Source organism: Pteropus medius, unplaced genomic scaffold (genome assembly GCF_902729225.1).
Source record: "Pteropus medius unplaced genomic scaffold, Ma_sr-lr_union100, whole genome shotgun sequence".
NCBI classification, from domain to species: domain Eukaryota; kingdom Metazoa; phylum Chordata; class Mammalia; order Chiroptera; family Pteropodidae; genus Pteropus; species Pteropus medius.
The window spans coordinates 1,647,601-1,662,486 of record NW_024346692.1 but is presented as its reverse complement, the minus strand read 5'-3'; the positions used below and the strand labels follow the sequence as shown (position 1 = coordinate 1,662,486).

General features: G+C 40.4%; 1 protein-coding gene across 1 annotated transcript in view; it reads left to right on the top strand.

Moving 5' to 3' along the window:
• GRIN2B (glutamate ionotropic receptor NMDA type subunit 2B) overlaps positions 1-14,886 on the top strand; it is a 385,633-nt gene that overhangs the window by 209,896 nt on the left and 160,851 nt on the right. The window contains exon 3 of the mRNA XM_039876409.1: positions 3,224-3,822. Within this exon, the coding sequence (XP_039732343.1) occupies positions 3,224-3,822 (599 nt within the window). The remainder of the gene's footprint in view (positions 1-3,223; positions 3,823-14,886) is intronic.

Here is a 14,886-nt window from a genome sequence, read left to right as displayed (position 1 = left end):
ATTGTACTTTCCCTGTGCTAATTGCTTATCTCAGTCATGGTGGCCTTTTATACAAGAACGCTTTAAAGTTACTCTCAAAGCAAGTCAAAGGAGTACATTCATGCAATAAACGTGGCTGGGAATCTTTACAAGGCGGAGGAGAATGCTCCAAGGACCCCTGCACATCGCCATTTTATAATGACATTAGGAGATAAAAATGTAAATGGGGAAGGACAGTGATCTGCAAACTGAATTATATCTCTGTCCTTCATTTTAGAAGATGACATTTCTTGTGGTGATCACAGTACGTGCTGGGTGCCTGCAAAGATGGATGTATGTGACCACCAGTTTTTTCCACTCCATGCACACATGAAGATTGCTCTTTGATTTGTGGCTGTGGCCATAATTTGCAAAGCCCGTCACTGCTTGCAACTTATAGTTAGCCCAAAGCATTGTTGAAAAAGAGCTGTCCCATTCCCAGTTGCTGTACACCAGATTGATGTGTCAACTAAATTAATAACACTGGACCACTCATTATACTGGGAAACATTTGCCCAAACTATAACTCTGTCTCTTGATTTCTGTTTGGCTTCGTTAACCTTTCCTTGATGCCACAGATAAAATGGTCATATACGTCATTCTTATTTATCAGACGAGATCGGGCGTGTTCAGGGTGGTATGGCCATAGACTAAGGCATTCTTGTTTAATGAAGGATTGGCAAGATAAAATGGTTGAACGGGGCATTGATGGGAGCAGAGGCGTCAGAAAAAGGTGTAATTATAGAGGACGATAGAAGCTAAGATGAGGATGTGGTAGGGATGAGATGGAACCATATTAATTTTTCTCTTCCTTTCACCACACATTGGCTTTCTTCACACAGTAGCTGGCAGTTTCTTTAGGAGCTCATTTGTAATTGTGAGAGAGTTTTGAAAGAAAACTAAGAGAGGAAAGGTTCCGGTTGGCGTATAATAGATTGGTTTTCTTTTAAATTCAATTTCATTAGCATAGGCTCATTTACTATGGACCTCCATGAGTTTACTCTCAAGGCTCTCTCTCCCATGTATGTGAACCAGCTGTGGTTTCACTGTAGGTAACAATGTAGGTATTCAAGAACCTCTTTGTGATATGTTCATGTGTCACAGAATGGGTAGACTTTATTAACAATCGGGATCCTTTTCATCCTAAGTCTATACATTTTAAGGTATATTTGGAACCTTTGTCACTTTGTTATACCCACTGGACTTGTGAAAACTCAGGTGATAATATATCTTATTTGAGAATCCCCAAAATTCTCTTGAACTGGAAGTTTAACAGGAAAAACAAATGGCTACTTATTTAAAGTGATAGCCATTCTGGGATGGTTGTTCTTTTACTTGCCTTCCTCTCCTGTTGTTGTGGTTCTCTGTGGGCCCCTGACAAGTCTTGGAATAATTAAGCTTTGTTGTTCTAGATTCTCACTATATCCTATATCATAAGGACAAGGTTGGCTTCATTGGAAGAGCAATACTTGTATTGCAGTAGGAGCAGGAGCTGGCCGCAGTTTGAAATGGACACATATGAAATCATTATTTTATTCCCTACTGTTCTCACTCCCCTACCCACCCAGTTTTGGTGCCCCACCGTCTCTACATTTCTGAATTCCATGGTCCCACTGGCTCCTCTTTGGCCATTTGTTTAAACAGGGGGAGGGAGCCATGATAAGCATCATTTACCCTTAGCAGAGTCACCCCTAAACAGCTAAGCATCTACTGTTTTATTCTGGATAGCTTGTGGGAAATGTGAGACATTCAAGCCATACAATGCAACAATAGCTCTGGCAGAGCCAAGGGGCTGGCAGCTTTCATGGCCGAATCAATGTCTTTGGACACTAGCTGGATATTTCTCAACCTGCATTTTTTTTTTCAATAGTGGATGCCCAAAAGACACCCAGCTATTTCTCAGCTGTACGACAATATGCTCCTGAACTAAGAAATTCCTGTATAATTTTGTTTAAAAGCCTGGTCTATTGTAACTGTACTTTGAAGCTCTAGTGTGGGATATACATATATATAGACAAGAACTGCCCCTTTGAGAAAGATAGTTTTGTTATAAAATAGAGATGAGCTATTAGATTGAAGATAAGAAGCACTGACCATGAGAAAAAATGCCACGACCCAAGAGGAAGTCAGGGGAGAATGGACTGAGAGAAGGACAAGGCTGAGAGGGTCTCTTTTTGTGGTTTCAGATCCTTCTAGCTGTGAGGTGGAGAGGCAATTCAGGGCTTGACGTCTCAGAACAGCTTAAGAAAAGGGAGAAATTAAAAATGGCTTCTCCCTCAAAAAGAGGGAGGACACAGAAAATAATCAAAATTGACAGAGGGTTATATGTGTGATACACAGGTCAGACTGAGACCTGTGGCATCCTGTAGGCAAGAGAAAAAACAATCTTCTATGTGTTGCTCTAACATAAAGCTTAATCACATATGAGCTTGAATACAAACTTATTGTAACTTGTGGCTTGGATATACTGTTTGAGACTTACTCTGACTTGCACATCTCCTTATCAGAGAAGATAGAGAGAAAACTAATTGTGCTATTAATTTAATAGATACACCTTTATAGTGGATATACTGACCAAATCTTATACTACGTGTACTTCTCTCTGATATTCGTACCAAATACCGCCTTCCTTCTGGGCCAGTGTGCCTAACCTTCCTCCATCGGTGGGTTTAAGAATGGATTAATGGCATTTTGGGTTATTCACTCTTGACTGAGTGAGTCACACCCACAATTAAAAGTCAAAAAGGCTGGAAAAAATGGAAAGGGTATGTGCTCATGCACGTGCGTGCGTGTTTGTTGAATTAATTTGCCAGAAAAATCTGATCTGAATTGACTTGAGGCTATTTAGAGTCTTTATCCCACTTTATGTAATTTTATATGTTTTACTATGGAAATATTAACATATTAGATTTTCGGAAGCTGCTCTGGGCTCTGGCAGTAGCCTCAAAGATTTCAGACAAGGACAGTATAGGCCCATGTTGAGTTTCTCTAGAATCTAGCAGGTAGTTTTAGGAAGAAAAAAGTATTATAAATGTTTACAATTCAAACATATCCAATTTTAAAGGCAGTATGTGAAAAAGTAAATAATGGGCACAAACATTTGTATCCAATTGGTTCAAATTTTCCTTTACCATCTTTGATTTATTTCTCTCTCTCTCTCTCTCTCTCTCTCTTTTTTATTCTTTTCACATTTTTACTATTCTAGGATGAATCCTCCATGTTCTTCCAGTTTGGCCCATCCATTGAACAGCAAGCTTCCGTAATGCTCAACATCATGGAAGAGTATGACTGGTACATCTTTTCTATTGTCACCACCTACTTCCCTGGCTACCAGGACTTTGTAAACAAGATTCGCAGCACCATTGAAAATAGCTTTGTGGGCTGGGAGTTAGAGGAAGTCCTCCTGCTGGACATGTCCCTGGATGACGGAGATTCTAAGATCCAGAACCAGCTCAAGAAACTTCAAAGCCCCATCATTCTTCTTTACTGTACTAAGGAAGAGGCCACCTACATCTTCGAAGTGGCAAACTCAGTAGGGCTGACTGGCTATGGCTACACGTGGATTGTGCCTAGTCTGGTGGCAGGGGATACAGACACAGTGCCCTCGGAGTTCCCCACTGGGCTTATCTCTGTGTCCTACGATGAATGGGACTATGGCCTCCCTGCCAGAGTGAGAGATGGAATTGCCATAATCACCACCGCTGCTTCTGACATGCTGTCTGAACACAGCTTCATTCCTGAGCCCAAGAGCAGTTGTTACAACACCCATGAGAAGAGAATCTACCAGTCCAATATGCTAAATAGGTGAGTATGGAACAGAGGGGCACACTGATGGTGGCGGTTGGAGGATAGTTTCCAAAACTGGGGTTGGAGGCTCAGAAACTGTGAGAAGAGCAGCTCGAGATGTCACAAGTTGAAGGCATACCATTGGGGTGGCAGTTGTTCATGATGGTAGGAGCGTTTCAGATCCAAAGTTTGCTGTGGCTGTGTTCTTGTCTAAGAAATACAAAAAAGCTCCCACTTATTGATCACTTACTACATGTTAGCTGTTACCCCAAGTGTATTGCATTTTTGACCTCATTTAACCCTCAAGCAACAACTCTAGCAAGCAGGTTTTAAAAATTGTTTTCATTTTACAATACAAGAGAATAAGGCTTGTAGAGGTAAATTGTCCAAAGTCATGCTGTAAGTGAGAGGTTCAGTTTGGAGTTGAATTCTCTCTGGTCCCCACATACCTGATCACTACGAAAGACACAGTAGATGTAGAAACAAGGGAAGACCAGCCCACTTGCCTTTGGGGTGCTGCTGTACGGAGAGGGAACAGGTGACATGGGTCTATAGGTACACGAAGGTGATTCTTCCCTTGGTGTTCATCTCCCTTGCTTCTCCTTTATCTGCCTTTAAGTGTGAGAATGCTGCTTTAGGGATAGCATTTATGGTTGCTCGTAGCCTAGTTTATTCAACAAGAAGACATGGGTGGAGTTCTCCTCCTCTGACCTCACCTCATACCCAGACATGACTGCAGCATGTCCTCTTAGGGGTAATTATGACACTGTCAGGGGCAGGAGATTCTATAGGATGCTTTTGTGGTTTTGTTATTTGTGTAAAACTGCTACATGTGCACATTATAAAAATTCAAACACTGTAGAAGAGCACAAAGAACAAAGTAAAAATGATTTTAAATCTGACTAATGAGATAATCATCGTTGAAAGAATTAATGAACATCTTTCTTGATATCTCCCTGTGGATATAGTATACCTATATAGATCTAAATCTATAATTCTAAATAGATGAAAACATATACATGCTATTCAATAACCTGACTTTCTTTCACTCAACTATGTTTTGGGCATCCATTTTTAATTTTTTTTATGAATTATATCAGATATATAGAAAGGTATTCGGAAAAACTTAATACATACTGAGTTACCCATTATCTAGCTTAAGAAATAAAATATTAGAAAGTGTACTCTGGGGAGGTTGAAATATGTTTAGGCTAAATGTATGCCTAGTTATACTTGTTTAACTTCTGGAAGAGAGAGAGTTGGACTGTGGCCTCTCAGCTCCTCTAAACTAGTGTTAAATAGCTATATCTGTGACCCAATCCTAATATTCTCCCACCTTCAACTCTGTTCTTTCTGCCATCCCAAGTTATCGACTGCTCGTGTGGTACAGACTGTCATGGTTTTCTTCATATCTTTGTTAATTCTGTCTCAGGCTCCTTGGTACACTCTTCTTCACACATCCCTTACATATTGGTGCTTCTCAGGACTCTGTCCTAGACCCTCTTCTTTCCTTATCCATTGCCAATGATACAATTCATGTCAGTAAGTTCCCTGAAATTGACATCTCTGTCTCAAACCTTTCCCTCGAGCCCCAGGTCTGTATCTCTGTGATTATAGATGTGTTCCTTCAGAACGCCCCATAGCCAAAACTGACCCGCTATCTCCTCTTCTGTTACCCTCCCACCTCTTCTAGCCAAATCTGCACCACCTATAAAGGGTGTATTTTATTACCCAGTTGCCTAAAATAAAAATTTCTGGTGTCGTTGATTCTATATTCCTGATACCTCATAGCCAATCATGCCATTATCTGTGCATTCCCTCTGGAGTGCTTTCATTTATTTCTATCCCCATAGTATATCCCGGTCCATCTCTTCTTACCCGCATTTTTCTGCAGGACCTCTTAAATATCCTCTGATTCACAGTTCTGCTTATTTGCAATCTGCATGGCAGCCGGCGATCTAAATGAAAATGTGATGTAATCACTCCCCTGCTCAATAAATACCTTTCAGTGACTCTTCATTGCCCCTGTAATAAAGTCCCGTCTCCTTAATGTGGTTTATAAAGTCTCCTACAGCGTGGGCCCTCCTACCTTTCCAAAACTGTCTCATGCCACTCTCCGCCTTGAACGCTACCTTCCTGCAACATTGAACTTACTTTAATTCTTTGAGAATACCAAGTTCTCTTTCTTCCAGCTCTTTCTTCTACCATGGATATACTCCCCAGGTGCCCCTTCCCACCAATACACAAACACAGATGTTGCTTTACCTGCCTAATACTCTTCATTCTTAGCCTCACTTCCACTGGGCCCTGGACTGACATCACCCTGTAATATGCCTTCACTGCATCTTTTGCTTGTCCAGTAAAGCCACTCTTCAGACTGTTATAATTACATGTTTTATTATCTTTCTTCCTGTTAATTCTGTGAAAGCAGTGACCTTTCTGTCTTACTCATTTCCATGTCCCCTCCCCCCACCCTTAGCAGAGTGTGTGGCCCAAGGAAGACACAAGGAGTGAATGAATGATGTCCTCCAAGATGCCGAGCTGCCCAGTGAATACCTACCCCACAGGAGCTTTCTTGTTCTGCTCCTCTTTGCAAGATAATGTAGATTTCCTTTAAAAACTTACTATTTATTCAGTTCTGTACATTCATGTTTTCACCCACTCTTTTTAGTGTTATATTCAAATCAGATTATTTTACCAAATGTTTGTTCATTAAAACTAAAGCTAACAATGAAGGAATATTGAGACTAAAACATTTGCTAAGCAACGCGATGAAATCAAGTGGGTGTTAACTTAAAGTCCATAAATATGGTCCAGGAGTGCCTGCTTTTATCTTAAAATTCCTCTGGGTAAATAGCAGTCTGCAGATATTATTATTTCCCATTTGGCTTACTTTACATTGGCATGTAAATGTTATCTCTGAAGCCTGGTTCCTAACCACTAGATCTTCAAAACCATGACTGGTTTGAACTTTTGTGACTATCTCTTATGGCTGCACAGGAAGGTAGCCCTCCTAGGTTCTCTGTCTTCCTTCCTTAGAAGTTATTGTCAGGATGGCTACAAAAGCCCACTTCGTCTTCTCAAGTTTAGCAATCTTAAAAGTAACAAGGATTACACAGTACAGACTCTTCATAAATGCCCAGAGTGCCGGTGTAGAGCAGAGAGAGAGTCCATCTTCACCTGATTCCCAAGTACACTAGGTAAAAAATGTCTTCAGACTCATTAACACACTTCTCCACCAGGTCGTTTCCTCTATGAACTTCCTCTTCTGCCACAGTTCCTGGATTTTTCTATGGCTCTGAATTAACTCCTGCAGGATGTCGTCTCTTGGCTGCCTCCCCATCCATATGCCTGCATCCCTCGCTCATCTCCGTTGGCTTTTCCTTCCCCTCCTCTCAACACAGCTTCTCAAGCTTTTTGAGTCCAATCCCTAGCCTCTCTTGGTAATATTTTAATATGTTTTTCTATCATGACCCAGAAAGAATTAGGGTTGACTAACAGGGATAAGAAGAAGCTATCCTCAAAGTCCGGGCTGTTATCACCAGGCACAGCTCTCAGAATCATCACTGGAATTCAATTAGGCACACTCACTTCGAATTCCTTCTACTTATCCTGGTCTGAAATCAGACTCTTCCCCCTCTTCAGAGCTCTGGTCTCACTAGGGTCACTCTTTTAAATAACAAACCAAGCAACCACACCATTTAGCCACAGCAGGAAATCTTTGCAAATAAAATTGTTGCAAATGGTTGTTTTATGAAGATGACTTTTCTGTTGGCCTGGTACGCCAGTCTCTCTGCAACAGCTGTGGGAGAAGGCCCTCAGGAGGTATCTGGGAGCCACCGAGCCCCAGAATGACATCAGGAAGACAGAGTGAGGAAACCGCTTCTCTCACCTTCTGAAAACCCAGTAGCATTACCAGGCAGTGTGGGGTAAAACTCTCATTTATAACGGGCCAGACTGTAGCTTTCTTTTCATGTGAGGGAAGTTCATAAGTCTAGATTTAGGAAGCAGGGACAGGAAGCTGTATGATATCCCTGAATCCTGAAAAGAGACATGTATTTGAAGTGATTCGCTTGTTAGTTACTGAAGGGAGATGCTTTTTTAATGACATATAAGCATTCTCAGAGAGGATCCTTAAAATGAACTCTTTTAGTTCACTGTGAAATGAATGTTATTTATTTATGTGTAAATCCTAATTCCTTACTGATTATTTCTTAGCTCCTTGAAGCTTGGCCACCTGTAGACTTGGTGACTATCTCCAGATAGGCTGTAGGCTGCCGGACAAGGCTTTTTGCCCAGGTTGCAAGAAAAATACAGAAACCCAGTTAAATTTAAATTTCAGATAAACGGCGGGTTATTTTTTTAGCACAAGTCTGTCCCAAATATTGCATGAGACATGCTGATACTAAATGATAACTTGTAGTTTATTTGAAATTCAAATTTAGCAGGGCTCCTGTATTATTTTTTGCTAAATATGGCAACCTTATTTTGTACACTAACTAATAAGAATTAATTTTCTCTTGGAACTTTGTAGTATTCATTTATGCCTTATTAGTGCATGTAGTACAATGCCCTATAACACAGCCTAAGACATGCTGAGAGAGTTTTGTTCCAACTGGGAACTTTATTTGATTGAAAGAGTTAGAGAATTTCTTATGCCAGGCATTCTCCAAGTGAAAGATCTCTTTAGTTCCTGAGAAAAGTCTGAAAACCTTTTGGTACCAGATGATCTGAAAGTATGGGGAAAAGGATTCTGCCAGTTGTCTAAATCCTTCTTTACTTCTCTAAACTAGAAAAGAATTGTTAGTTATTAATAGGCACATCTATATTTTTTCTTTATCACTTCCTGGGGGAACAGTTAATGGTTATTTTCTTTTTCAATGTGTTCTCCAATACTCTGCTAGTCTGTTTCTTTCTCTCAGATGATGGCACAGTTGACACCCACCTCTGTGCTCTCTTTCTGTCCTGAAGATCCTATGTTCCTTCTCTTCGTATAGGGCAACTTTTGGAACTTGTAGGAAAAGGAGATGCTCTTTGAGATGGCTGGATTTCAACATAGCAAACCTCTTATGAATCTTGCCTAATGATTTTTCCCCAGCATCCTCAAGTTTTCCTACCCATCATTTGTTTTGAACTCCCTCAATTCTTTACCCATTAACATTGCCATCTCAAAAAGCCTTGCTTTTGAGAGATGGGAATAACTGATGTAAAGAAAGGTGCTTTGGTAGGTTCTTATTAAAAAAGCTGTGGTGAACACAATCTTCCTTTAACCTTGAGATAGACTCCCCATCCTTGGAACCGTTGTATTAGCTGGATTGCTCCCACGGGATGCCCACTTGACTCTCTTGGCCTGGAAAGTGCTGAGAGGTTAAAAAATGAATGAAGAATTGAGTCAGTTAGTTTTCAGACACTGTGGACAAGAGCTGCTTGGTCATTACCCATCTGTAGTTGTTATTAAATGTTCGTGGAGTGCCAAGCATAGGCAGATTTATGGTAAGACAAATATGTGTTATAGTTTCATTTAACGTCGTATAATTTACATATAAACCAGTCAAAAGGTTCTGTGAATGCATAGTTATAAGTGGACTATCAGGCAAAGTTATGTTTTCCTATGAAATGTTTAGTAAAGCAAAACATACCTGTGTATATATAGAGAGACTTTACCTGTTTAGTGGTGTAGGAGATATAACTTAGCAAAGTAGCTGAAGAATCTAATAACTATTCTAAAAGATATATTTATTTAATGCTTATTATAATTCAAGCAAAGCAAGCTTTCACTGCTAAAAGAAGAATGACCGAATATGAGGATTTTTCAAACTTTTCTGTTTTCTTCTAGTCTTCTACATTTTTTTTCATATTAGATATATAGATGGATAGTTCAGTAAGTGATCTTTGCTTCTTTCCCTTAAGTTCAAACCCGTGAACTTACTGAAATATCCAAATTCTCAAATATTTGACACTGAGACCCCTACATGATTCTTTCCTTAATTGCTATTTCATTCTGTGGCTGAATTGTAACATTTAAAACTTACCCATGACATGTTTGGTGTTTCTTTCTGCTCCCTTCTCTTCTATTTTCTTTCTCTTCCACTTCTTCCCAACTCTTTTACTTCCTCTTCTTCCTCCTTCCTTAAAAAATGATTTATAATTTGGAGGAGAGAGCGGGAGATTAAGAGGGAGAATGAGTGGGAAAGGAATCCTGTTTCACCGAGGACAGTTTTTTTGGGGGGGGTGGGGGGAGGGTGATGTACATAGTCCTGGGAGAGAAGACACAGGTGGTACCTTGTCTATGAGAAGGAATAGGATGGTCTTGAAGAGGAAAGTAGCAAGAGCAGAGTAGAGCAATGGCTCTCAGCGGAGAAAGCCTCATTCTGAATAACTGATCCTGCCCCAGAAAGGACATGGTTGGTGGCAATGCTAAGGGTTAAGAAGAGGGTCGCGAGGTTTCTGCTCAAAAGCAGCCCATCGTCGGCCAGCCTGAGGGAGCTAACTCCAGAGTTGGTTGCCTGTGTGAGCACTTACTGCACGCCAGCATTGTCAGATATCTAATTCGATCCTTGCAAAAATCCTGATCCGTGCACATGCCCTCAGGAGTCCCTGACCACCTTGTTTCAAAGAGCATTTGTCCTTCCCAAGTGCTCCCTATGCCCATCTCCTGCTTTATTTTCTCTGTAGCACTTATCCGACATACTGCATCTGTTTTATTTTTTAAAGGTTTTTTTTTTGTCTCCTCTCAGTTGAATTCAAGCTCCATGAAAGCAGGATTTATTTAACCTCTGTATTTCCAGCACAGTGCCTGATAGATTGTAGGCGCTTGATAAATATTTGTCAGATAAAAGCATGAATGAAGATAGGAGGCATTATCCCCGTTTCATATGTTTCTAAGAAACCCAAGGCCCAGAGACTCCCAGCTTAGGCCGTGTCAATAATGCCGGAATCTGGCCTGGACCTGCCTCAGGCACCTGGATTTGAGCCCCTCGCTGTGCTGCACATTAGCCGAGCTTTAAAAAAAAAATCTCAGCTTCCCTTAAAATCAGAGCATTAGAGTTGGAAGAATCCTTGCTGCTCATCTAATCCAATCCTTTCAAAACAAACATTCACAGAATAGATAAGAGAATGATGAATGGATTTTACAAACGTCAACACAGCATCTCAGAGTGGTCACTCATCCGCTAGAGGCTGGGTGGGTTCAAAACCCAGGTGTCCTGGTGGCAGGGGCAGCAATCTTCATGGAGCACACTGCCTCTTAACTCCTTGGCCACATCCTCAGAAGGGTGAGAAGGCAGCCAGGGCTCTCCTGTTAACCTTTGCCCTGGTCTGGCAATGTACCTGTGATTTTTTGCTCTCTTGGTTCTGACCCAGGCAAGGGTACAACTCACAGTTAATAGGAATTGAATGTGGTGTTACTTAGGAATTGAGTGGGACCATTTCTCCATCTGCTCTCTCTTCCCACCAGAGGATAAAGGCTGGCTGGGTGGGGATAAGGAAGGGGGCGAGTTGCCAGAAAGCTGGAGCGCTGTCATTTAGGTTACTGACATGGGCTGGAAGCCTGAGTGAGGGCTGGACCATAGCTGGCCAAGGTCAACTTAACTAACATTAACTTTTCAAGAGCAGGGATGGTTTTCCGGCTTTTGCATCTGTATAAGAGCACCCATATTTTAAATAAGTAATGGTTCAAGCCTTTCTTTTTGTTTCCTCTTCAAAGGAACTGTCAGGCGTGCATAGGTGGTCATCTCCTGGAAAAATTCTCCAGGACCCGATGTGGCTGATAAGGATTTGGTAAAAGCAGTGCGTCCAATTTGCCTGATTTTCAGAAGGGTTGCTCAGGGATCTGAACCAGCACCGCAGAAGCATGAGTAGAGGCTGGCAAGAGGGTGGCAGCAGGAGCTGGGTAGAAGAAACTTCCCTTGACTTTCAGGCTTTTATCAGTGGCGCATTCTCTTCCGGGAGAGCCTGGTGGGGTTAGTACGCCCAGACTGGCACCAGTCCCCAAGCTGGGTCGGCTGGTCACACATGAAGGAACTGCTGCTGACAGATTAGAGCTCCCTGCTGCTGAAATCTGTTCCCGCTTGTTCAGCTTCCAGCAGCAGCAGCCGGCCGGGGGCTGCCTACTGCCTCCCTCGCTGCTCAGGCTTTTTCTTTTCCTCATTCATTACTGCTTCACACCGCCCCCCCACCTTTCTTTCTTCTTCTTTCTCATCTCTCTCTCTATATAGGGTGTTCTGTTCATTGATCTTTTGCTGCCCTTTTCTTCTCACTAGCATTCATTTAAAAGCTTTAAAGGTTTTCCTGCCTTTATTCTATGTTCATAAATGACCATATGTGGGATTCTTGCACATGTACATACTCATGTGTACACGTATTACACACCCATACAGCACATATTTATATCTGTACATTTACATCTGTCAAATGGAGCAGACCATTATTAAAAGAACTGGATAAAACCACTTTTCCGTATTACATTTGCCCAGTTCTTTCTATAACAGAGACCATTTAGTTGATGGCATGAAAAAAGTTGAGTATGGGATAGAAGTTGGGAGGAATCTTTTAAAATGGCTCATCTGGAATTAGCTCTGGTGAATATCGACAAGGTATTTCCTTCCAATCTGATTTCGTATTTAAAGTCTCGATGCCTGTAAGGATGATTGCTAAGTAACCCTATCACATTTATAGTTTGGGCAAAGGAGATAGACACAGTAATCAAGAGGTTCTACAGAATTTTAAGAAATCCCTAATGTCTTCTTTTTCTAAAGGAAAGATCTTCCCTGACAAAGCAACAGAAACAGCCACAGACACCACACTGTGACAGTATCATATTCATTTTAAGTGGTCTTTTCCAGAATTCCCTGAAAGGGGTCACACATGGAGTCCAGATGAGGATATGTGTCAAAATACATTTAGTTTTTGACATGAAACCTGATGATTAAAAACTTCAAGTTATTCATTATTATGACTAACAATGAGGATAATAAAAGTGACCATTTCATACAGAGAATCTTCATGTCTATTATCTCACTGAATCATTATAACAAATCTGTGATGGCTTCTATTCATTGCATGAATCGACTGTGGATATCAACAAAGAAAACGCAGATTCTTCTTTACTTTTAATTTTCCCAACAGCATTTCCAGACACTCCAACTCATTTTTTTCCCCTCTTTGAACAAAAATCTACCAGCAACTTTTGTTTAGGCAAAAATAGCACACAATAGAATGTCATTATGATATGGTTTATTATTGCATAAATTTTAATAATATGTCAAATTTCTCTCATTATTGACTATGTAGGAGATAGCCAGGTGTGTGTGTGTGTGTGCGTGCACACGCATGTATGTTATAGAATATGACTTAAAATCATGAGTGATCCATAGTCTACACAATGTCTTTATACTCATTGCTCTATTGCCACATTTAACATGTATTCACCACACCTGGAAGAGGAAATGTCACATATCTAGAACATAACCAAGAACCACAAAGGAAGCAGAAGAAGGCTTTGCACTAACACTGACACAAAAGTCTTGTCCTAAAATGAATCTGGTTTATTTTAGAGTTTATTTACTCTAGTTTTATACATATTTCTAATAAGTTTGTGGGCATTTGGATTAGATATGGCATAGAGTATTAGTAACCCAGTTTAAACGCAGTACATTAGCATATTTAGGTGATCTGTCTACAGCTGGTATGTTAGCTGCATGATCACTAGGACCCAGACTCCTGATAGCTTTCCCCTTTTTTGTTTGGAGGGTGTGGCCTTCCCTCATCCCCATGCCCAAGATGGCCACTAAACTCCAGCGTCAAGCAGTAGATTGAAGTTAGAAAGGAAGGAAGGCAAGTTCTTTCCCTTTTAAGATTACCTAGAAACTCTAGACTTTGCTTATAGCTCATTATTCAGAAATTGGTCCATGGCCACATCTAGCTGCAAGGGAAGCTGGAAAGTTTATTTTAGTTTAATTTAGTTTTTGACTAGGGCAGTGATATACCCAGTTAAAAATCAAAATACTGTTTAACTAGAGAAAGAGTCAAGGCCATGTCTCTGATGAGCAGCCAAGAGTGTCTAAGATACTTTCTTATCCTATTTCCCAGATGAGAACAGCTTAGAAATAACAAATATGATGAGAACTGGGTAAGCAAACTGAAGCATCAGGAAATAACAAACAGAATGATAAGGTGTAGAAAATAATAGAAAAACCTAGCAGAAGACCTTGAAGAGAACACTCGTATAAGAGCATTTGGAGCAAATTGCCATGTACTCTCTAGAAGGCATATACCCTCTCTAAAGCATTCCTGTATGGCAAAATAGCATAGTTAGTGTTAGGTCATCAATAAGAGCTTAAATTATATTGATTATCTTTGTTTTAAAAATTCAGAGGACCCTATAATACCTTTCTGAAATTTTCCACTTTAAAATGCTTCCTATAATCAAGAAAAAGCTTGGTACTTAAAAATATAGAAATTTTACTTTAAAAGAAGTTATTGAGTGCATACTATGTGCCAAGGGTTTTATATAGCCTTATTTAATCTTGAAAGTACAGAGACAGTATTACTTCCATTTTGCAGAGAAAGAAACCGAGATCCAGAAAGTTTAGTCACTTGCCTAATTTACTTACAGATAAAGTTGGGTTTTAAGCCCAAGTCTTCATGAATTCCAGGTGTACGTTTCCTCACATTGTCTGTTCATTTGAGAACCGTCACCGTAGCTGAGGAGGCTGAGTCAATTAGGTATTATTCTGATGTATATGCAGACATCATTAACCTGTGAGACAAAGTGGTTCTGTAATAAAGAGTTTCTTTCTTGGCTCTCTGCTGAATTCTTGTCCTGAAGCCCTGATAAATCCAGAATCAGCCAAGAAACAGCATCCACTACACAAACGTCAAGGATGTCCCAGAAAGAGCCTCTTCATTCCCCCTCTCTGTCCTGAACTGTGTCACATTTCTATTTACCGGTCTTGATGTGATTTCCAATTGAAAAGTATGTTTATTTTTTCTTATTTTATTCCTATATATTACAAATACCTTTAGCCTACATATTAAAACAACAACAACAAAACAACAACAACAACAAAACAAAAAACAAAA